Source organism: Bos indicus x Bos taurus, chromosome 7 (genome assembly GCF_003369695.1).
Source record: "Bos indicus x Bos taurus breed Angus x Brahman F1 hybrid chromosome 7, Bos_hybrid_MaternalHap_v2.0, whole genome shotgun sequence".
Lineage (NCBI taxonomy): Eukaryota > Metazoa > Chordata > Mammalia > Artiodactyla > Bovidae > Bos > Bos indicus x Bos taurus.
The window spans coordinates 104,635,500-104,659,293 of record NC_040082.1 but is presented as its reverse complement, the minus strand read 5'-3'; the positions used below and the strand labels follow the sequence as shown (position 1 = coordinate 104,659,293).

Genomic DNA, 23,794 nt, shown 5'->3' with positions numbered 1-23,794 from the left:
AGAAGTGGCATCCCCCTGGCCCTGTGCCCTGGTGCTCAGGGCCTTGAACCTTCTGCCTGGAGCCCGAATGCCCCCTACCTCCCTGGGGTCAGCCCCAAACCCAGCCCAGCTGGTGGCCAGGACTGGCCAAGGAATCTGCTGCCCGAGGGCACTGGGGTTGGGCTTTCCTTGGCGCTCCGCACGCCGCCTTCTGAGCCAGGGCGGGAGGCCAGGCCACCTGTTTCCACGATGGTGGGTGGGCATGTTGCCCTGCTCGCTGATGTCCTGGGCATGGAGCCCACCACAGCTCCATCCTTGGCAGCATGGACCGTTCCTCCGGCGGGGATGGGGGAGGGTGTCCTGGTCCTTGGGGACACTGTGATGCGGGTGAGGCCGAGGGGAGGGTCCAGGCAGGTCTTGACTCTGAGCAAGATGGCCACGCAGGCCCAACAGAGGATCCAGCTGGTTCTGGGGCCCCAGTGTCTGGAGGCCCCTCTTGGCTCCTCTTGGTGACGATGGGATGACTCTCAGGGGCTCTGTCCTCTGGTGCCGAGGCACGCGGAGCAAAGACGCAAGGTCGGGTAGGAAAGATCCTTTTATTGGGGTGGACACGGAGCACGCACTAGTCCATGATAAAATGACTTAAGAGAAAGATCCAGAAGGGCTGACTTCTCCCCCTTACTCGAGCTCAGAGCAAGGTCTGGGCACAGAATAGGTCCCGGTGGAACTCGAGACAAGGCAAAGTCTTTAAGGCCCGGACCGGGAGGTGGGCGCTGGGAGAAGGGCCCCCACCCTTGCCGGCCGGCCGCAGCGGGGTCCTGGCTCTGGACCCTTGTAGACACGCTCCAGTTTTCCAGAGGAGAACTGGGGGGCAAGAGGAGGAAGGGGAGGGGACAGGGGGAGGTGAGTAACAACGTTTTTGTTTTTGTTTTAAAGCGTCTACCAACATCACACTACTGGGTCTGGCGTCCCCTGTAACCATCGCTTGGTGCGTTTTACAGCATAAATAAAAACTCAAGGAAAATAAATACATTGGCTCCTATGAGGTTGGAAGTGGTGTGGAAGGGGTATGGGCGGGCCGGCGAAGGGGTGGGGCGGGGTCGCTTACACAAGGCAGGTGGGCAAGGAGCAGACAAGATGGGAGGCGCCTGAGGGGGGCGTGAGTCTTAAGTGTCCTCGTGCATGTCCGGGCTGTCGGTCCGCGCGACCTTGCGGGGCGGCGCCGAGCTCTCGCCCTCTAGCTCCACTTGCTCCTGGTCTCTCTTCTTGGCGGCATTCTGGGGGGCAGGGGAGCAGAGCAGCCATGAGCTTCCCCATGGGGGAGCGCCTAAAGTCTGAGGCTGCTTCTGCAGCTCCAGGGCTCCAGTGCCTCCCTGAGCTGGGCCTGGGCTGATCCAGGGCCCCTGGCCGGGCAGACCCTTCTGTCCCCTGAACCTGCCCTGCCGAGCCACTGGGGACCCCAGCCTATGACAGGCGCATCATGGAGTCACCACGACGTCTCAGTGAACCCCCACGTGGCCCATTTCTCAGACAGAGATGTCACCCGCTGTGCCGGAGGGTGAAGGGCACTCAAGAGCCGCCTGGGGAGGCCCCCGAATTGCCATAGAAAAGGAAAGTGTGCTGACTTGGGAAAAGTTCCTTCCCTCGCTGGTGGGGAGCAAGGCTTGTGGAGCCCGGGGGCTGGGGTGTTCCGAGCAGTCACTGCATCATGGAGTCCCTGTCAACCTAGCCCAGAGCAGGTCACTGTCCAGTGGTCAGCATTAGAGGAAATAAGACCACCTGACCATGTGGCAAAACTACACAGGCAGATTTTCAAGACAGCAAAAAAAATCCTGTCCGAAAGATGGGCCTTTGTGGGGAAGATGACTTTTCACCTCAGATACACACCCCAGTGGGGCCTGAATTTCTTAATCACGTGAGCCTTTCATCATTGAATGAAGATTAAGTAACAGCACCCACGTCCACCTGCCACCGGTGCCGTGCTCCCCACACCCTCTGGGGAGCCAGGCCTCTCAGCACAGCTTACCAAGCCCCTGCCTGTCCCCAGGCACCAGAGCCCCATGGCCTCGGCACAGCCCTTCTCTCCTCTAGAGCATTCTTCCCTCTCCTGGATCATCTGGCAAACTCCTACCCAGCCCACGCGGCCCAACCTGAACACTCAGTCCCCTAGTCACCAGCGCTCTTCCCCAACTCAGCCCCCGCTGGGCACTGCGTCCCTCCCCGAGGCCCAGCACCCACCCCCACGCGCTTTACCTTTTTGTCCCATTGCTGATGTAGGTAGCGCAAAAGAATGTTTGTTTTCTCTGTCACGATGACTGAGGAGGAAAGACAAAGCTGTAGGGAGAAGCTGGCCACCCCAGCTGGCACCGCCTTCCCTTACATGGCCTCTGGACTGTCTGGGTGGACTCTCTGGGACTCAAGTCACACGCCCAACCCAGGAGCAGATTCCCAGAAGCCAAAAAGCCCCCAACCTGAGCACTGCCACTAGCAGCAGCCCGAGCCAGCTGCCGTGACGGGGTCCCAGCTTCCCAGGTGGAGTCTGAAGCGAGCTCAGATTCCACCCTCGGGCAGGGAACGAGCCCCGGCCTGCCATCTCCTATTTGCCCAGACAGACAGGAGCACAGATCCACGTGACCGAGCCCCAGTGACTGCAGAGTGAGCGGAGAAAGGTCCGGGGTTCTTTTTCACAGTTAAAAGAACACACCAGGACCACAACAAATAACCATGAGATCCCCCTGTTCTGCGGGCTCCAAGCCTCTCCCTGCAGGTCCCTCTTCCAGACACTCACTCCCCAGGCTGCCCACCTGGAGGGAGCCAGGTGGGGCCCATCTGACTCAATGGGGTCAGACTGTAGATGCCGGTGGGGAGATCAGGAGGGTCCCAGGGCAAGGCAGGCTTCCGGCTGCTCCCAAGGGCTGGGAGTGGCCCAGCTTCCTACAGTCCCCTCTTGTACCACCCCATGGCCTTTCCCCTCACCAGCTGGGATGGCACAGGACAGCAGCCACTTACTCTGTTCAGACGGGTACTCCCTAGTGGGCAGGTAGACTGAGGGACGTCGGTTCTGCAAGAGGGGTGGGAAGGCATGGGTTAGGAGAGTGGGCGGGTCTTCGGTCTCCACACACCTCAACTTGGCACCCTCACTCCCAGGCAGATTAAAAGACATGCAACGATTTCGAGTGGGGCTGGGCTTGAAGCTTGGTCTCTGTTCCAGACAAGACTCTGACCCTCGGGCTGCACGTCATCCCGACCCTTTCCCTCGAGGCAGCTTATGGCCTACGTACTCACCGAGGCTTTGCACACAGAGTCGGCATGAAATCTACTAAAATTGCTTTTGTTGTAGACAGGCAGTCCTTTCAGAAAATCTGCCTGGAAGACAGGAAGATGGTGAGTGAGAAACCGGGTGGCAGGCTGGGCTGCCCCCAGAGCACCCGGGGCAGGGCGGGCTACCAGACAGCTTCCGCTTCCTTCTTTCTGTCCCATTGGTCACGTTTTCTAGAACTCGCCCTTGGGCTGGCCACCTGATGTGTCTACTCTTAGGAGCAAACAACCCCGGGGTTAGGGCTCGTTCTCCCATGAAAGTGAAAGTGTTAGCTGTTCAGTCGTGGCTGACTCTTTTGCGACCGCATGGACTGTAGCCTGCCAGGCTCCTCTGTCCATGGAATTCTCCAGACAAGAATATTGGAGTGGGTAGCCATTTCCTTCTCTGGGGGACCACCAGCCCAGGGGTTGAACCCAGGTCTCTCGCACTGCAGGCAGATTCTTTACCATCTGAGTTAACTAGGAATGCCCAGTCCTCACACCAGCCCCATCACTGTGCGACCCCATGGACTATACAGTCCACAGAATTCTCCAGGCCAGAATACTGGAGTGGGTAGCCCTTCCCTTCTCCAGGGAATCTTCCCAACTCAGGGATCAAACCCAGGTTTCTCGCATTGCAGGTGGATTCTTTACCATCTGATCTACAAGGGGAGCCCAAGAATACTGGAGTGGGTAGCTTATCCCTTCTCCAGCAGATCTTCCCGACCCAGGAATCGAACCAGGGTCTCCTGCACTGCAGGCGGATTCTTTACCAACTGAGCTATCAGGGAAGTCCAAGAGGTGTGGGGAAATTGAGGCTCAAAAAGGAACAGACACTTATGTCAAGTCAGGAGTGAGCAGCGGGGTGGGGAACTGGTCCCAGGCCATCCAACTGCAGACCTGCCTTCTGTGCTTGTTGGAGATAAAACTCCTGGTCTCATCTCCATTTAGGCATCTCTGATAGAGTCCTGGGATGGAGAGAGACTTGTCTGCCCTAAGACACCCTGTGACAATGCATGGAGCTGGCGGAGCAGGAGCCTGGGCGAAGGGGAAAGGGCAGCTGGGACTCAGAGGCTGCATGCACACAGGACCCAGACAGAGCCCAGGGTCAACCCAGCTTCCAAGTCTTGTGAAAACTCAGAAACCTAAGTTTCAGTCTGTCAGTGCTAGCTTTTTAAACCTGGTTGAACTCTTTTCTTTGTTATGACCAGTGCATTTCTCAAGAAAATGCACTGGTCATAACAAACACCCTCTTCCAACAACACAAGAGAAGACGCTATACGTGGACATCAACAGATGGTCAACACCGAAATCAGATTGATTATGTTCTTTGCAGCCAAAGATGGAGAAGCTCTATACAGTCAGCAAAAACAAGACCAGGAGCTGACTGTGGCTCAGACCATGAACTTCTTATTGCCAAATTCGACTTAAATTGAAGAAAGTAGGGAAAACCACTAGACCATTCAGGTATGACCTAAATCAAATCCCTTATGATTATACAGTGGAAGTGAGAAATAGATTTAAGGGCCTAGATCTGATAGATAGAGTGCCTGATGAACTATGGATGGAGGTTCGTGACATTGTACAGGAGACAGGGATCAAGACCATCCCCATGGAAAAGAAATGCAAAAAAGCAAAATGGCTGTCTGGGCAGGCCTTACAAATAGCTGTGAAAAGAAGAGAAGCGAAAAGCAAAGGAGCAAAGGAAAGATACAAGCATCTGAATGCAGAGTTTCAAAGAATAGCAAGAAGAGATAAGAAAGCCTTCTTCAGCGATCCATGCAAAGAAATAGAGGAAAACAACAGAATGGGAAAGACTAGAGATCTCTTCAAGAAAATTAGAGATACCAAGGGAACATTTCATGCAAAGGTGGGCTCGATAAAGGACAGAAATGGTATGGACCTAACAGAAGCAGAAGATATTAAGAAGAGGGGGCAAGAATACACAGAAGAACTGTAGAAAAAAGATCTTCACGACCCCGATAATCACGATGGTGTGATCACTGACCTAGAGCCAGACATCCTGGAATGTGAAGTCAAGTGGGCCTTAGAAAGCATCACTATGAACAAAGCTAATGGAGGTGATAGAATTCCAGTTGAGCTATTCCAAATCCTGAAAGATGATGCTGTGAAAGTGCTGCACTCAATATGCCAGCAAATTTGGAAAACTCAGCAGTGGCCACAGGACTGGAAAAGGTCAGTTTTCATTCCAATCCCAAAGAAAGGCAATGCCAAAGAATGCTCAAACTACCGCACAATTGCACTCATCTCACATGCTAGTAAAGTAATGCTCAAAATTCTCCAAGCCAGGCTTCAGCAATATGTGAACCGTGAACTTCCTGATGCTCAAGCTGGTTTTAGAAAAGGCAGAGGAACCAGAGATCAAGTTGCCAACATCCGCTGGATCATGGAAAAAGCAAGAGAGTTCCAGAAAAACATCTATTTCTGCTTTATTGACTATGCCAAAGCCTTTGACTGTGTGGATCACAATAAACTGTGGAGAATTCTGAAAGAGATGGGAATACCAGACCACCTGATCTGCCTCTTGAGAAATTTGTATGCAGGTCAGGAAGCAACAGTCAGAACTGGACATGGAACAATAGACTGGTTCCAAATAGGAAAAGGAGTACATCAAGGCTGTATATTGTCATCCTGTTTATTTAACCTATATGCAGAGTACATCATGAGAAACGCTGGACTGAAAGAAACACAAGCTGGAATCAAGATTGCCGGGAGAAATATCAATAACCTCAGATATGCAGATGACACCACCCTTATGGCAGAAAGTGAAGAGGAACTCAAAAGCCTCTTGATGAAAGTGAAAGAGGAGAGCGAAAAAGTTGGCTTAAAGCTCAACACTCAGAAAACGAAGATCATGGCATCTGGTCTCATCACTTCATGGGAAATAGATGGGGAAACAGTGGAAACAGTGTCAGACTTTATTTTGGGGGGCTCAAAAATCACTGCAGATGGTGACTGCAGCCATGAGATTAAAAGATGCTTACTCCTTGGAAGGAAAGTTATGACCAACTTAGATAGCATATTCAAAAGCAGAGACATTACTTTGCCAACAAAGGTCCGTCTAGTCAAGGCTATGGTTTTTCCTGTGGTCATGTATGGATGTGAGAGTTGGACTGTGAAGAAGGCTGAGCGCCGAAGAATTGATGCTTTTGAACTGTGGTGTTGGAGAAGACTCTTGAGAGTCCCTTGGACTGCAAGGAGATCCAACCAGTCCATTCTGAAGATCAGCCCTGGGATTTCTTTGGAAGGAATGATGCTAAAGCTGAAACTCCAGTACTTTGGCCACCTCATGCGAAGAGTTGACTCATTGGAAAAGACTCTGATGCTGGGAGGGATTGGGGGCAAGAGGAGAAGGGGACGACACAGGATGAGATGGCTGGATAGCATCACCGATTCGATGGACGTGAGTCTGGGTGAACTCCGGGAGTTGGTGATGGACAGGGAGGCCTGGTGTGCTGCAATTCATGGGGCCGCAAAGAGTCGGACACGACTGAGTGACTGATCTGATCTGATCTGAGCTCTTCGTCAAACACTGTGGGGACGACGGTCAGTTCGGGAGCTGCTCCTGGGGTCCCCACATCCAAAGGCTGCTTTGTGAGGGAAGAATGCCTGGGGAGAGGGTGGGCAGAAGCCTAAAGGGAGCAGGTTGGCCACCCCTGCCCCCTCACACCCCACTGCCTGGGGCAGGGGCTCAGGCGCCAGAAGCTTTAGGTCTGCAAGGTGCCAGGGAGCCAGCAACGGCATTCACCCATGGCCCTGACTCGTGGAAAGTCCTTTTTCCCTGGCATGCTGGCACCAGCTGTGTGCTCCGGAAGGGGAAGACCCTGACTCTGGGTGGGGGTCAGGTCTCTGGCCACAAGATGTGAGGAACAAAGGCCAACAGAAGCTGTGTCCGCCTCAGAAAACCGAGGCACAAGAGCCTTGGGGAGAAACGACAGCTGAGAGCCTGGGGCAATGACTGACGTCCAGCAGAGCAGGACAGCAACACTGCCTTCAGGCCTGGAGGGGTACAGAGGGGGAGGACCAGGGCCCCCCCAAGCTGGAGGCACCCCCTCATACAGTCGAGGAAACTGAGGCAGAAAGCTCACATGACACTCGTCAGAGGTCCCCCAGCCCCAAAGGGAAACAAGAAGCTGGCTGAATCCAGGTCTGCCCAGTCTTGGAGGTAAGCTCCTGTTCCCGTGACGCCAGTGCCCCAACTTCCCCGCCTAAAAGCCGAGGCTCAGAGCCTGCAGGCCATGTGAACCTTCCCTCGGGTGTTCTGCTGCCGTGCCTGTCTCCTGCGGGTTGCGCCCTCGGGGAAGCCGCCATTAGGGGATCCCCCATCCCCCTCTGGGGCAGGCAGGAACAGGGTTTTTCACCTCGTGGGACCAACCTCTCCCTCTGCTGGGCCTAAGCAAGACGGCAGCGGGATGAGCCTCCTGCTCCCACCGAGGAGGCGGCCCTCATATCTGAGTGACCTACTGCCCCGAAGTCAGCCCAGAGCCCCTCACACGTGCCTTCCCTGTCCCAGGACCCCTGCCTCAGCTCAGTTCCAGACCATGGGATCTGCTTCATCCATCTGGCAGGCTTTTCTCAGGACCCAGCCATGTGGCGGGCCCCACGCCAGGCACGAGGGCACTGCAGGGAGCCACAGCAGTCCCACCCCCGGCCCCTGGGAACAGCCAGTGCATGGGGACACGGGTGTGGATCAAAGAGCGTGTGGTGAAAGCCGAGTGGCCACAAGGACAGGGCACCACGAGGTGCCACGTGAGGCCCATGACAGCAGCGGAGGGGGTGGGGAGGAGGCCCAGACGCAGTGATGCAGGCCTCAGACCTGAAAGGAGAGGACGGGGTCCCCCTCCACAGCCCTGGCGGGGCTTAGCCCATGCCAGCCTGCTGCCACACTCCTCCCCAGCCTCAGCCACCCTCCACCAATGCCCCTCCGTTTTCCATGGGGGAACACCCACCAACCTCTCCAGCCAGCTCAAACCCCGCCTCCCCCTTACCTCTCCCCACACCTTGGGAGCCATGCTCACACCCACCCCAACGAGGCCATCTGTTTACACGCCCAGCTCCTTCATGGACTGTCCCCTCCCTGAGGCAGAGGGCAGGGCTGGCTCAACCCTGGGCCCCTGACAGGGATCACATGCGGCCGGGTGGCAGAGTGGTGAGAGGCTCCGGAGCCCCAGGCTTGCACTGAATGCTGGACGGGCCTCTCCCTGGCTGTGTGACCTGGGGCGGGTGAACTCCCAGTCTGGCTGTTCCTGCTGTGAACCAGGGTTGTTCTGAGCTCCAGTAAGACAACATGGAGAAATAGCTTTATCCAGAGCAGCCCTGAGGTGGTAGCATCAACTGAGCATTATTAGCAGCAGTGCGTCTGTGCTGAATAAATTAATGTAGATGGGATGACCTGTACTTCCTGTTAGCTGAGCAGGAAAATGAAGCCTCAGACACAGGGAGAAATCCTCACCTCAGCAAGACAAATCCCAGCTACAGCTGGGCCCAGAAGCTGTCCACTGCTTCAGCAAACACTCACTGAGTATCGGTGCGCCAGTCCCTGTGCAGGCAGCCTGCCAGTGACCCAACCAAAGCAAGATGAGGAAAAGAAATGGTGTGCAGAAAACAGAGACACGGGGGTCTCCTGCAGTCAGAAAGGGGCCCTCTGGCGGATGATATTCCTGGGAGGATGAGAATTCCAGGCAGAAGGAGTAACAGGCGCAAAGCCCCTGGAGTGGCAGGGACTTGGAATGTGAAGATGTGAAAACAAGCCCACAGTGGCTGGAGCTCATGGGGAGAGGGGTGAAGTGGGTACAGATGAGGCCACAGAGGTAAGCAGGGGGACTTTGGAGGCTGAGCGGGGAGGTGGGTTTCATTGGGGTGACAGCAGGAAGCTCCCGGAATGTTTTGTAAGCGAGATGGTGGTATTATCTGATTGACATATTTAAAAGCGCCCTCTGGTTCTTGGTGCATTACAGACTGCCAGTGGGGCAGGATGGAGGCAAGGAGACCAGGTAGGAGGCTGGCAGGCGTTCAGGCGGGAGGTGGCAGTGCCTGGACCAGGGTGGGGAGCCATGGATAGATTCAGAATTGTTCTGGTGGCTGAGCCAACAGAACCCTCTTTAGGGACTGAACGCAGGCAATAAGGTTGCAGCGAGCAATCGAAGATAACTCCCAGGCCTGGGGACCTACCTGCTAGGAACCAACTTACCACTTTCCCATACTCTTCCTGACAAGAAGTCATGACATCCTAAGGACTACACCTTTAAGTCCAGGGATAGTGCTATTTGATTTGCCCTGACAAAAGCTTCAACCACCTCTGTCAGCCCTGGGGATGCCAAATAGTGGGGGGAATGGAGGGGACTTCAGCCCAACTCTAAGGCTGGGTCCCACTTCACAGGTGAAAAGACTGAACCCCAGAGAACCACCAGACACAAACCCCAGGATGACTGAGTGGCCCAAGGGGGATTTTAACCTCCCAACTACACGCTGGCATCATCCCCACTTCAAGATGAGGAGACAGCTGGGAGAGAAAGTCACCATCCCCGAGTCACCCAGCTTATCTGCTGAGCGTTTACTGTCCCAAGCCCTTTAAGACGTCAGTTCCCTAAATTATCACAACCCGATGAGGTCTGGACTATTGCTACCCCCATTTAGCAGGGAAAGGGCCTGGTGATTGGAGAGATAAAGTTGCTCCCTCTTCCAGCTGGTCGGGGCCGGAATGTCGGGGGTGGGGTTAGGGCTCTGAGGGACCAGGGCAGTTCGCGATGTCGCACTTCCTTCCGCGACAAAGCCCCGCTTGTCACTATGTCAAGCCCCCTCCCCGCCTCGAGGCTCAGGCCGGCCTCCCAAACCCTCCCGAACTGAAAAGGCCCAGGCCCGGGGCGCGGAGTACTAGGCCTGAGTTCCGGGGTCTGGGGGACCCCATCCCCATCCACCAGGCGATTTCCGGGGGGACCCGCGACCCGGAAATGAATGAGTTGTCAGGGCCTGGAAGCCTAAAAAAGGTCAGGGGTCGAAGATGGAGCCAGGGTGGGGTGAGCAGGAAGCTCACAGCAGGGTCCGGGGGGATCGAAGGTCACAGGTCAGATGGAGGGGCGGGGCCGGGCCCGAGGGGGCCGGGTAGGGCGGTGAGGGGCCTCAGGGATTACTGGAAATGGGTGGGCCCGCGGCGCCATTTTGTCGAGCGGAGGGGGAATACGGCCCTGCCGGCCACTCTCACCATCTTCTGTTTCCTCCGTCACCGCCTCAGCCACCGCCTCAGCCGCCGCCACCGCCACCACAGCCGCCTTCTTAGCCGCCGCCGCACAGTAACTTCCAGCCACTGCGCAGCCTAAGCTGATGGTGCGACCGCCCTTCCATCATTGGTCTGCCCTCTGGCTCCGCCTCCAAGTTACGCGGCCTTTGCGCCCCCCCATTGGCCAGATCCGGCCATACCACTCGCCCATTGGTCGTCACGCCTCCTCCTTCGTGGTCAAGTTACGTTGAGAGAGCAAAACCCCGCCCGAGACTTGCAAGCTGAGAGCGGTGAAATCGGAAATGGGTGGAGGCCGGGTCCCCAAAGCCCCTTGGGATTTGTAGTCCGCAATACCTGGAGGTCCCGCCGCTCTCTAACATTTGCTACGCTTTTTCATATGGTGGTTCATGGGGTTCTCACAGCAGCCCTGGAAGGATGGGCACCCGCCGTAACACTCCCAGCCTCTTCCCCAGGGTTCCAACCTTTTAGGTTTCAGCATATCTAAACTGGAATGTGAAGTCAAGTGGGCCTTAGAAAGCATCACTATGAACAAAGCTAGTGGAGGTGATAGAATTCCAGTTGAGCTATTCCAAATCCTGAAAGATGATGCTGTGAAAGTGCTGCACTCAATATGCCAGCAAATTTGGAAAACTCAGCAGTGGCCACAGGACTGGAAAAGGTCAGTTTTCATTCCAATCCCAAAGAAAGGCAATGCCAAAGAATGCTCAAACTACCGCACAATTGCACTCATCTCACACGCTAGTAAAGTAATGCTCAAAATTCTCCAAGCCAGGCTTCAGCAATATGAACTGTGAACTTCCTGATGTTCAAGCTGGTTTTAGAAAAGGCAGAGGAACCAGAGATCAAGTTGCCAACATCCGCTGGATCATGGAAAAAGCAAGAGAGTTCCAGAAAAACATCTATTTCTGCTTTATTGACTATGCCAAAGCCTTTGACTGTGTGGATCACAATAAACTGTGGAGAATTCTGAAAGAGATGGGAATACCAGACCACCTGATCTGCCTCTTGAGAAATTTGTATGCAGGTCAGGAAGCAACAGTCAGAACTGGACATGGAACAATAGACCGGTTCCAAATAGGAAAAGGAGGATGTCAAGGCTGTATATTGTCACCCTGCTTATTTAACTTCTATGCAGAGTACATCATGAGAAACACTGGACTGAAAGAAACACAAGCTGGAATCAAGATTGCCGGGAGAAATATCAACAATCTCAGATATGCAGATGACACCACCCTTATGGCAGAAAGTGAAGAGGAACTAAAAAGCCTCTTGATGAAAGTGAAAGTGGAGAGTGAAAAAGTTGGCTTAAAGCTCAACATTCAGAAAACGAAGATCATGGCATCCGGTCCCATCACTTCATGGGAAATAGATGGGGAAACAGTGTCAGACTTTATTTTTGGGGGCTCAAAAATCACTGCAGATGGTGACTGCAGCCATGAAATTAAAAGACACTTACTCCTTGGAAGGAAAGTTACGACCAACCTAGATAGCATATTCAAAAGCAGAGACATTACTTTGCCAACAAAGGTTCGTCTAGTCAAGGCTATGGTTTTTCTTGTGGTCATGTATGGATGTGAGAGTGGACTGTGAAGAAGGCTGAGCGCTCAAGAATTGATGCCTTTGAACTGTGGTGTTGGAGAAGACTCTTGAGAGTCCCTTGGACTGCAAGGAGATCCAACCAGTCCATTCTGAAAGAGATCAGCCCTGGGATTTCTTTGGAAGGAATGATGCTAAAGCTGAAACTCCAGTACTTTGGCCACCTCATGCGAAGAGTTGACTCATTGGAAAAGACTCTGATGCTGGGAGGGATTGGGGGCAGGAGGAGAAGGGGACGACAGAGGATGAGATGGCTGGATGGCATCACTGACTCGATGGATGTGAGTCTGGGTGAACTCCGGGAGTTGGTGATGGACAGGGAGGCCTGGTGTGCTGCGATTCATGGGGTCGCAAGGAGTCGGACACGACTGAGTGACTGAACTGAACTGAACTGAAACTTCCCCACTAGTCGTTTGACTATCTTTGAACTGACGGAATAGACTATCTCTGAAACACTTCCCATGGCTCCCCAGTAGCCCAAAGATCCAGTCCCGCCTCCTTGCCCCAAAATTCTGGGACTCTTCGGCCTCCTTCGTCCACCTTTTATCCTGACTCGTCCAATCTCTCCTTTTGGACCACCTTCTCGAAGAAGCCTTGTCTTACTGCCTTCTTCCCAAGGCAAGGTCCAGTGCCTCCTCTGGGCTTCTACAATCCTCACGATCATCCTCCCAGCCCTGACTCCATGGTGAACTGAGTCCAAATTGCCTGGGTATGAAGAAGCCCCACAAACCCCACCCCCAGCCTACAGCCTGGATACAAGGACTTTTTGAGGAAATACTCAGTAAGTTACAGAATATTATTACTCCAACAACACGGAGAAGGAAATGACAACCCACTCCAGTATACTTGCCTGGAAAATCCCATGGACAGAGAAGCCTGGCAGGCTATAGTCCATGGGGTTGCAAAGAGTCTGACTCGACTTAACAACTAAACCACCAACAACAACATAGCAAAGAAGAAATGAGCATCTCATTTTAAGGATGAATCTACTTTATTTTTGGCCACGCCACCCAGCATACAGGATTGAACCTGCCCCCGTGCAGTTGGGAAAGTTAAGAATCTTAACCACTTGGACTACCGGAGAAGTCCCTTTTTACAGGAACCAAAAGAACCTCAGAGGGCTAAGGTCTTGCTCCAGATCACAGTGCCCATACCCAAGGGGCATGTGGAGAGTTCAAACCCCTTCCACCGCTCACAAGCCTTCCTAGAACTTGTGGGAATTATGACATTTTATAAGACAAGTGAAAATTTGAACATTTATTAGACTTTTAACAACATAAAGGAATTGTTGACTTTTTTAAGCTGAGAAAAGTTTTGTTAATATGTGTTAATGGAACCTTATTTTGGAGAGGTGCATTCTGAAATATTTAGATCTGCCTCACAGGAGAGGGCAGGACGAATTGTGAATACAGCTATGTACGGGGTTACAAAAGTGTTCGCTGTACCATCTGTGGACTATTGCTCCAAAGTCTTCCTAATTCAAGAGCGTAAAAAGGCACTCTGGCAAGGTCTGACTTCCCATTCCCTCTTCGAGAAACCTAGAGAAGGATTCATGTCCGTCCCAGTAGTCCCTGCTCCCCAGTTCAGTTCAGTCGCTTAGTCGTGTCCGACTCTTTGCTCCCCAACTCTCCACAAAAACAGCCGCAGACTAAGCGAGGGAAATGCTTTAATGGGGAGATCCAGCCGCCACGTCGCACTCCTCAATGGCTCAATGATTTTCGACCCTTGTGCATGCGGCGAAGAATGACCTGGACGCCGTTTGGCGTGCTCAAGCGCCGGATCCAACCATGCTTATTCTTGCGTTTGATGTTGCTTGGCTGATACTCGTTCCCGCGCGTCCTGCCCCTGGTCTGCTGAATGACGGGGAGTCTCCGGGTGTCGGGGAGCCCCAGCCAGGCCCGGGAACCCTGGAGCCACCTGCGGGAGCAGAGAGACGGAGAGAAAGGTCAGAGGGGGCGCTGTGTGACTTCCGCGTGGAGCTCAAAGCCGGGAGGGAGCCTGAAAGGAAAAGGTACTCGAGGAGTTCGCAGGGCACTGGAAGGTCATGCGACTGGTAAATACCTGGAGGCAGCCCTCGACGCCGCTCTTACTCCCAGATTTGAGAAGCTGTCCCCATGAAGACTCACCTGCCACCCAGCAGCCCCGCTGACCTACTGACGGGGCCCAACAGGCAACCGACCGATCCGACCGAGAAAGCCATGTTCAGCCGCAGCACACCGTCAGTTTCCAGCTATTCCGCAGCCTATAGGCTCCGCAGCTGCGGAACGAGGGCTTCTGGGAAATGTAGTTTCTTCTACAGCGGAGCCCACATTTCCCTGGGCATTGTTGTAGTTCTACGTAGACTCAACGCACCTCTGGCGTGAGCGTCCTTGCCCTCAGGAGAGTGTAGTTCTTCTTCTGGACCAGCAGGCGGCAGGCGAACGGCGCCTTCTCCGCATGCGCTTGCCTACAAAACATTATTTCCCTGGGTCTGCTGGGAGTTGTAGTTTCTTCTCTGGTAGACCTGCAGAGGGTGCCCGGGGGCGACGGTGGCGCAGCTGGTGGCAGCCTCAGGAAACGGCTGGTTCAATCTCCCACCCCCAGAGGGAGCAAGGCAGATGGCGCACAGCTGGCTGGCAGCTTTCCTTTCGCCTCAGCCAAGTCTCCGCCCCTTGGCGGGGAGCCCAGGAGGTCTGAGATGGAGTTGGCTGGATGTCCTTGGGGTGGTCATTCAGTTTCTCAATCTGCAGAACTCAAGGATTGCAGGCTTGCCCTTGGTGGTGTCCCCGTTCAGTCTCTATTTTTCTAATACTCGTACCTGAGCTCTTTCCCTTCTTACGTACCCTCTATGGCGCCTTATTGCCCCAGGGAAAATATTTGACAGGCATTTGAAGCCTGCCTTCGACATACACACACACCCTCCCTCCTTTGCTTGGTGCTCTCCTGTTCATCTTTTAAAAATCCTCTTCAGATACTCTCCTTTCCCCGACTCCAGTCCCTCCCTCTGGTCCAACCCGCCCCCGCCCCGCAGCATCACCCACCTTGGGGAGGGGGCGGGGAATTTTTTTTCTGCATGAATAAAACTGTAGTCTCCCAGGAGCACCCTGAGTGGGCAAGAGTGGGTGGCTGGACCTAATCCAGCTCCGGCAGCAAATTCCAGGGGATAGGAGTGGGCAAGGGATGGTTAACCCCTTGTCATCTGAAGCCCATCCTACCTCCACCATCATTTAGCAAACCACTACAATACGACAGCAGTACAATAATAATGTCAATAACATATGGAGCACTTTCCTCGCTAAGAGTTTTAACACATGCGGGAGAGGGAATTAATTTCATAAAGAAATAAATGGAGTCTCAGGGAAGGGACTTGCCCAAGGTCATATATCAGCAAACGGCAGAAGCTGAATTTGAATTGTGGGCTCTCTGGCTCCAGCTGGGACCAGAGTCACCAGTTAAATTGACTAACAGTTAAAATGGCCTATCTGTGAAACTAATTCCTAATAGCTCCAAGATACCTGTTTAATGGTTTAAAGAACAACTATTTGCAGGACTTGGAGTCACATAGTCCCAAGTCCCATCTCTGCTCCTCCAGCTTACTTTGTGACCTTGTGCCCTTTATGAGCCTGTTTCCTCGCCTTTTGCAATTTCCTTTGCAAATGGCAAAGATCTGCGATATTGTAGAAAGAAAAGGTGAGCTTAGAGAAAGGGGCATTGGGGCGACGTGTAGAGGAGACAGGCCAGTACGGAGGCTGAGGCTAGCCGAGGAAATCCTCTTTGCAGCGAGGAGGGCTCCGGTTGCTACCTCCCAGGGGCCCGGAAGTCCTCAGTTTCCGACCCCTTCTCGGCTTTGGACCAGGCCCAATCTCTCCTTCCACCTCCGTAAACCCCTGAGCTGGGCGGGGCCGTTGCCCCAAGAGCCCGCCCTAATCCCGGAGCTTCCGAGTCTGATTGGCAGTCTAACTAGGCCAGGTCACTACGCAGCTGCGATTGGCCGAGACGCCAGTCAGTCGGCTCACGGTCCCGCCCAGGGAGACACTTAAAGGGCCGGCTTGCTCGGAGGTAGCGGGATGTCCCCGTGCTGACCGCCCCGGGCCCGTGCCAGCCCGCTTAGACGTGCCCGGGCAGACCCCTCGCCACCATGTAAACGGCGCCTGCAGGCGGACGCTGGCTTCTCTGCCCGGGACCCCTCTGCCCTGCCCCGGGTCCCAGGGCCCTCGATGAGGTGAGCAGGGAGAGGACCGTGGGAAAGGGACATTGAGGCCCCTAGATCTTTCACTTTGGAGGGGGTGTCCACAAAGCCCGCCCTCGGGCTCTTAGAAAGCCGCGGTGCCCCAGTGGCCTCGATCCCGCCACAGGGCTGACGGGCACCCAGGAGATGAGGGCCTGGCTCTGTGGAAGGGGGCTGGCATGGCGCATTTGCGCCCCCCTTCGCAATTCCGGGTTGGAACCCCGCCGGAGGCGGGGGGTGCGGCCTGTTCCCCCTCCACCAGCAAGTATGGGCTACCGCAGGCTGGAATTTCGGCGTTCATTATCCCCGCGGAGCCCAGGATGGGGACGGGGAAGGGTTGGTCCCATCATCAGGGCCTAAACAATGGGGGTGCGCTGCACGGGTATCCCCCTCGAGTTATGTAACTGCCTGCAGTTGCCATGGCCACGGCGGGGCGGGGGGTGGCCCAGGGAGCGGGAATGGAGGCCTGGAGGCCCCCAGCCAGGGCTCCATCCTCACCTCCACCACTGGAGGCTGTGTATCACATTCCCTAGAATCCAGGGTACTGACCAGTGGGGACATAGCAGCTTCTTTCCAGAGTGTCTGGGCCTCAGCTTGTTGGTCTGTGAAACAGACCCATTGCACCCATGATCTTAGGGAGCTGGGTAAGGCCTTCTGGAGCTCAGTCCTGAAACTCCTCTCCCAGGGACTTAACTTTAAGAAACCACGTTTAGAGGTCTGGGATGGGGGCTCATTGTTGGGATCTGCATATTTTTAAGGTATCTTTGGAGCCTTCAAGTTATGCTGGTTTAGTGAAAGTGAGTTAACAAAAGAGTGCATGAGTGAATGAATGGACAAATGAATGAACGGATTTAGGAAGGCATAAGTTATAAACCTGAGCTGGAGGGTCCTCAGGGATGGGTCACATTTGCCACAATGTCCCTTTCTCCAGGAAGCCCCCCAACCCCCAATTCTACCACCTTCCCCATGGATGCCTCTTGTTGTCAGCCATAGCCACAGCCTTCTCTTTGAGGTAGACTAGGCTGACCCACGGGGCTGGCTGACCACCACACAGGCACTGAACAGACAAAACATCTCAGTCCGTGCCTGGTTCTGAACACCCCTAAACTGGGGCCTAGACAGGGCCTCCCAGTGCAGCTCACCCACCCCAGGTATAGAGAGTGGGTAGTGTGGGCATGAAGGGCTTCCTATTCAGACAGCCTCTGACCTGGCTGTCACCCCCACTCACAGGACACACCATGCTGACCGGCGTGACCGATGGGATCTTTTGCTGCCTGCTGGGCGCGCCACCCAATGCAGTAGGGCCACTGGAGAGCGTGGAGTCCAGCGATGGCTACACATTTGTGGAGGTCAAACCTGGCCGTGTGCTGCGGGTAAAGCATGCGGGACCCGCTCCGGCCCCGACCCCACCTCCGCCACTGTCGGACGCCGCCCAGGGGGACCAGTCCGGCTTGGTCCGCTGCCAGCGCAGAATCACCGTGTACCGCAATGGGCGGTTACTGGTGGAGAACCTGGGCCGGGCACCACGAGCTGACCTCCTGCACGGGCAGAATGGCTCCGGGGAGCCACCAGCCGCCCTTGAGGTAGAGCTGGCGGACCCAGCGGGCAGCGATGGCCGCTCGGTCCCAGGCAGTGCTGGGAGCGGCAGTGGTGGCTGGCGGCGGCGAGCCCGACGCCCCAAGCGGACCATCCACATTGACTGTGAGAAGCGCATCACCAGCTGTAAGGGCGCCCAGGCTGACGTGGTGCTCTTTTTCATCCACGGTGTCGGCGGTTCCCTGGCCATCTGGAAGGAACAGCTGGACTTCTTTGTGCGTCTGGGCTACGAGGTGGTGGCGCCTGACCTGGCCGGCCACGGGGCCAGCTCAGCGCCCCAAGTGGCCGCCGCCTACACCTTCTATGCACTGGCGGAGGACATGCGTGCAATCTTCAAGCGCTATGCCAAGAAGCGCAACGTGCTCATTGGGCATTCCTATGGGTGAGCCAATGCTGCGGTGGGGATGAGGGTGAGGGGTGGGGACTGGCAGGAACCACACCCACTCGCAAAATATTGATTTCCCTTTTTGAAAAATCCCACTAACATCTACAACACATGGACTCCTGCCACAAATACTGTTGTTTCACGTTGTTTTAAAGCAGTGTCTCCATCCCTGAACTAGCACGATGGTCTAGTGATGACTGTGGCAATCAAAAATGCCTGTAGATAGTGCCAAGGTCCTCTGCTGGGCAGAATCACCCCTAGCTGAAAACCACTGTCTTCTATTAAATTCAAGAATTGCTCTGGAGACCCAAAGGGCTCTAAGCAAAGACTAATTGGAATCTCATAACTTTTGTTTACAAGGGTACAGTTTACTTTAATTCACTCTCCCTTAAGGGCTTCCCAGGTGGCATTAGTGGTAAAGAACCCTGGCTGCCAATGCAGGAGAGACTCAGGTTCAATCCCTGGCTTGGGAAGATCCCCTGGATGAGGGCATGGCAACCCACTCCAGTATTCTTGCCTGGAGAATCCTCCCAGACAGAGTAGCCTGGAGGGCTACAGTCCATAGAGGTGCAAAGAATCGAATCGGACATGACTGAAGTGACTTAATATGCATGTACTCTCCCTTAAAGGGGTGATAGATAATACCACCTGGGCATTTAGATGAGAGCCCACACCATGGAAGGCTCTGGGTCTTGGTGTCTGATCACTGCCAAGTGGTACCATTCTGTCCTTCACCTAGGATGAAAGGCAGGGTCTGATCAGCCAGCCAGGTTGAGAGCCATTGTTTTCGCGGTTGTAGTGCATGCAATTAGACAAGAAAAAGAAATGTTACATAAAAGAAAGGAAGGCCAGTAGCATAGCTCCTATTTGTTCATATGAAAACATACCCCAAAGCAGATGCTTACAATAATGACTCCTCCATTAAATGCGCACCCATGTGTGGAAACCCCTGTGACCCCATAACAATCCTATGAGGTCAGCACAGTTTCTGTGTCACAGATGTGGAGATGATATGTCAGAGGGGTTAAGGAGTTTGCCCGAGGACACACAGTGAGTCACTGGCACAGTCAAGTCCATTTTGACTTCTGCTTGTATCCTGTTCCTCTTTTTAGCAGGAGTCGGCGAACTTTTTCTCAAAGGGCCAAAGAGTAAATACTTTAGGTTTGCAGGCCTTATGGTTGGTCTTTGTTGAAACTTCACAAGCCTACCACTCTAGAAGGAGGAAAGCAGACATAATTGTAAACAAATTTACAATTGTTTGGGTGTGGCTTTGTTCCAGTAAATCTTTATTTATAAGCTATTGTACACATTTACAGAATTTTAAAGTGAAGTTTAACAACAGAAACAAGCAGCTAGCCCTCAGGCCGTCATTTGCCTAAACCCTGCTTTCAGGGTAATGAGAGGTACCTGCACCCTTCCACCTTGCATAAAGCAGGCAGATGAGACAAACCCAGAGGCCAATAAGAGAAGATCCTTAAAGGGAAGGTGAAGTGAAAATGAAAGTTGTTCAACTGTGTCCGACACTTAGTGACCCCATGGACTATATAGTCCATGGAATTCTCCAGGCCAGAATACTGGAGTGGGTAGCCTTTCCCTTCTCCAGGGGATCTTCCCAACTCAGGGATCGAACCCAGGTCTCCCGCATTGCAGGAGGATTCTTTACCAGCTGAGCCACAAGGGAAGCCCAAGAGTACTGGAGTGGGTAGCCTATCCTTCTCCAGCAGATCTTTCCAACCCAGGAATTAAACCGGGGTCTCCTGCATTGCAGGCAGATTTAAAGGGAAGGGATACACTGGAAACAGTGACATTCTCTGAGAAGCCAAAGGTTTTGTTTAATCAAATAGCTTTCCCAACACTTGACAATAAGTAATTCTCACCTCTTTGGGGGTTATGATGACTTTGAGGATCTGATAAAAGTTCTGTATTTGGATCCTTTCTCCAAAAGAAAAAAAATCCACCTTCAACACACACACACACACACAGTCGCACAATTTCAGGGCATTTGGGTTGCCCCTCCCTTCCCTCACCCCCATTTGGTGCTCATGCACCCCACGGGAAGAATCTTGGCCATCAAGGACCTGCCTCTGGGTGAGGGGAGGGCATTCACCCTCTCGCTGCTTGTATCCTGCTGACCGCTGCCTTTCGACCCTCCCCCCCATCTGCCTGTGGGGCAGCGTCTCCTTCTGCACGTTCCTGGCGCACGAGTACCCAGACCTGGTGCACAAGGTGATCATGATCAACGGCGGCGGGCCCACGGCCCTGGAGCCCAGCCTCTGCTCTGTCTTCAACATGCCCACGTGCGTCCTGCACTGTTTGTCGCCCTGCCTGGCCTGGAGCTTCCTCAAGTGAGTGACCCGGCCCTGCCCCAACATCTCCCCAAGCTGGATGGGAGGGGAGGCTACATGGCTGGGGCTGGCATGCGGAGCACCGCTGGTGGCTGAGATGGCCTGAGGGCTCCAGCGGTGCTCCCCACCCACCCCCCACCCCCAGGGCTGGCTTTGCCCGCCAAGGGGCCAAAGAAAAGCAGCTGCTGAAGGAGGGCAACGCGTTCAACGTGTCTTCCTTTGTGCTTCGGGCCATGATGAGCGGCCAGTACTGGCCCGAGGGCGACGAGGTCTACCACGCTGAGCTCACCGTGCCGGTTTTGCTTGTCCATGGCATGCACGACAAGTTTGTGCCAGTGGAGGAAGACCAGCGCATGGCTGAGGTATGGCACCCCAGTCACCACACCCCTCAAATCCCCCCTGCACAGCGCAGGGGGACTCTGCTCTGTGCTCCAGCCCCAGGGCCATCAGAGCTTAGATTGAGGGTCAAAGGTGGAGTCCAGAAAGTGGGGCTGCCTGGGACAGGAGTTTGGATTATGTGCTGTCCCCTCTGCCTGCTAAAAGGCAGCCTTCACCAGACCTCCCTGGCGGTCCAGTGGTTAGCACTTCACACTTCCACTGCAGGGGGCATGGGTTCGATCCTTCGTTGGGGAACTAGAATCCCACATGCCATGTGGTGTGGCCCAAAAGAAAAAAAAGGCACTCTTCACAGCTGGGATTTGTGATGGGCAACATAATCCTGCAAGAGAGTGAGTGGGAGTCTTTAGATCAGATTCCCCAGAAAGGGTCTTAGGATCCTTAGTGCTTAGAATAGCTCTGTACCATCGGTTCTTAACCAGGGAAGATTCTGCCCCACAGGGGACACTTGAAAATGTCTGCAGACATGTCATGACCGTGGGCAAGGGAGGTGCTTCTGGAACCTGGTGGGTGGGGGCCAGGGATGCTCTTCAGTTACCTATAGGGAGCAAGACAGCCCCACTGCAGAAAATGACCCAATGCCAAGTGTCTATCCTGTGGAGATTGAGAAACCTGACCTTAGCATGAGAGACTGTCCGTCTGTCACTCTCAGTGAGTTCCCACTGAGATGACTTTGCTCCCTAGAGATATTTGGCAATGTCTGGTTTTATTTTAATTTTATTATTATTTTATTTTTGACCATGCCATGCAACTTGTGGGATATTAGTTCCCCAACCAGGGATTGAACCTGAGCCCTCAGTAGTGAGAATGCAGAGTCCTACCCACTGGACCACCAGGGAATTCCCTGGAGAGATTTTTGTCACACTGTGGTGGGGGAGTGGGATGCTACAGCTGGCATCTAGTGGATTGAAGCTAGGGATGCTGTTCAACATCCTATAGTCCCCATCTCAGAGAATGATCCCGCCCCAAATGCCATGAGTGCCCAAGTTGAAAAATCCTGCTCTGGACATATTGTAGGCACTTAAGAAAGGCAAAATGAATGAATACTGAATTAGGCCCCAGCAGGGTGACAGGCCAAGCTTCATAGGCGGCGCTTGTGGTAAAGAACTTGCCTGCCAGGAGACTTAAGAGACACCAGTTCGATCCCTGGGTCAGGAAGATCCCCTGGAGGACGGTATGGCAACCTGTTCCAGTATTCTTGCTTGGAGAATCCCATGAACAGAGGAGCCTGGTGGGCTATAGCCCATAGAGTAGCAGAGAGTCAGATAGGACTGAAGCGACTTAAAACGCATGGAGGGTGACAGGCCATCCTCTAGCTCCCCCTTATATGGAAAAGAAGGAATATAGGGTAGATTGCAAGAAGGACTTCCTGATGCTGCAGGCCATACATAGATAGGGGTTGAGCGGCCCTGAGCTCCCGGGTCCTGGCTCTAGCCACTCTGAGCCCGCCTCCTCTGCAGATCCTGCTCCTGGCCTTCCTGAAGCTCATCGATGAAGGCAGTCACATGGTGATGCTGGAGTGTCCGGAGACCGTCAACACGCTGCTCCACGAATTCCTGCTCTGGGAGCCCGAGCCCTCGCCCAAGGCCCTGCCCGAGCCCCTGCCTGCGCCCCCAGAGGAAAAGAAGTAGCCACTGAGCTGGCCGGGTATCTCTTAGTGAGCCGAAGAACGGGAGGAAGAGTCCTGAACCGGCTTGGGTCCTGCAGCACGGACCAGGTGGGCGGGCCATTCGCTCCAGTGGGCGGGGTCAGGTCAGGGAGACACCCCCTGGCCGGCTGGGCCGGACGATGCGGCATTCGTGGGAGCCAAGTGGACACACTTGGATTCTGCTAGTCCTGTGGGGCCCATCGGTGTTTCGGGGCCGCAGCAGTGACCCCCGCGGAGGGTGACCTTGTACAGAAGCCCCCTCCCCCACAATGCCAGGGCCGAGGCAGGCCGCCACCCCGCTGTCTTCCGTGTCCGCCGTGCTTGATCCTAGGACCCACGAGCCCCACGGGGACTCTCGGGACCCCCGCCACAATGCCCGAGACCCCTGATCCCCCATTCCTTGGCGCTGGGAGCTATTGTTGCCCAAGTAGGGAGGGCTTGGGAGGGGGCTGGAGCCACCGAACCTGCACATCTCTTATTGTAACTCAATAAAAAGAAGTGACAATCTGAGCCTCCAGACTTGTGTTGGGTGACCACAGCATAGGGCCACCCTGAGCCTCAGTTTCCCCAAGTGTAGACTGAATTGACTCAAGTACCTCCCCTTCAGGGCTGACCCACAAAGACTTGAGGGTGTAGGTGGTCCAGGCTTGCTTTCCGAGTTCACCTCCCTTCTCAAAACACAGGGCCTGCTTGGGCAGCATTCCCGGAGCAGAAGACAGTCCCTGGAGAGGAGGAGAACCAACTGAGGTTGATGCTAAAGTTGAGATAAGGCTCAGTGGCCATTGCATCTGAATAGTGTAGCCATAATGGAGTGTCAGCTGTATGCAAAGCCCTATACTGAGTGCCTGATACCCATGGATTCATTGAATCCTCTTTACCTCACACCATACAGCAAGTTAGTACCTCTTTACTGTCCCATTTCATCTTATAACTTGGTTTTGGGTTCCTTTTGTCACAAAGACGATTTTTATTTTGAATCTATTTTTTGAATCCAGATTTCTCTGGATTTCTCTGCTCCATGGCCATCTATATTTTATTCTTAAAAAAAAAAAAAATATATATATATATATATATATATATATTTATT

General features: G+C 54.1%; 3 protein-coding genes across 3 annotated transcripts; 1 reads left to right on the top strand and 2 right to left on the bottom strand.

Moving 5' to 3' along the window:
• Positions 1–556: 556 nt before the first annotated feature.
• DDA1 (DET1 and DDB1 associated 1) lies at positions 557–10,618 on the bottom strand. The gene is made up of 5 exons (XM_027548191.1): positions 10,499–10,618; positions 3,265–3,345; positions 2,989–3,040; positions 2,233–2,294; positions 557–1,256 (listed from the first exon to the last, which is right to left on the bottom strand). The coding sequence occupies exons 1-5, from the start codon at positions 10,499–10,501 to the stop codon at positions 1,146–1,148; spliced, it is 309 nt and encodes a 102-aa protein (XP_027403992.1). The 5' UTR covers positions 10,502–10,618; the 3' UTR covers positions 557–1,145.
• Positions 10,619–13,102: 2,484 nt separating this feature from the next.
• On the bottom strand, positions 13,103–14,599 carry MRPL34 (mitochondrial ribosomal protein L34). The gene is made up of 2 exons (XM_027548180.1): positions 14,257–14,599; positions 13,103–14,047 (listed from the first exon to the last, which is right to left on the bottom strand). Exons 1-2 carry the CDS (start codon positions 14,328–14,330, stop codon positions 13,831–13,833), a joined length of 291 nt encoding a protein of 96 aa, XP_027403981.1. The 5' UTR covers positions 14,331–14,599; the 3' UTR covers positions 13,103–13,830.
• Positions 14,600–16,115: 1,516 nt separating this feature from the next.
• On the top strand, positions 16,116–23,217 carry ABHD8 (abhydrolase domain containing 8). Its single transcript, XM_027548179.1, has 5 exons — positions 16,116–16,331; positions 17,568–18,315; positions 20,493–20,663; positions 20,809–21,025; positions 22,520–23,217. The coding sequence occupies exons 2-5, from the start codon at positions 17,576–17,578 to the stop codon at positions 22,688–22,690; spliced, it is 1,299 nt and encodes a 432-aa protein (XP_027403980.1). The 5' UTR covers positions 16,116–16,331; positions 17,568–17,575; the 3' UTR covers positions 22,691–23,217.
• Positions 23,218–23,794: the final 577 nt, after the last annotated feature.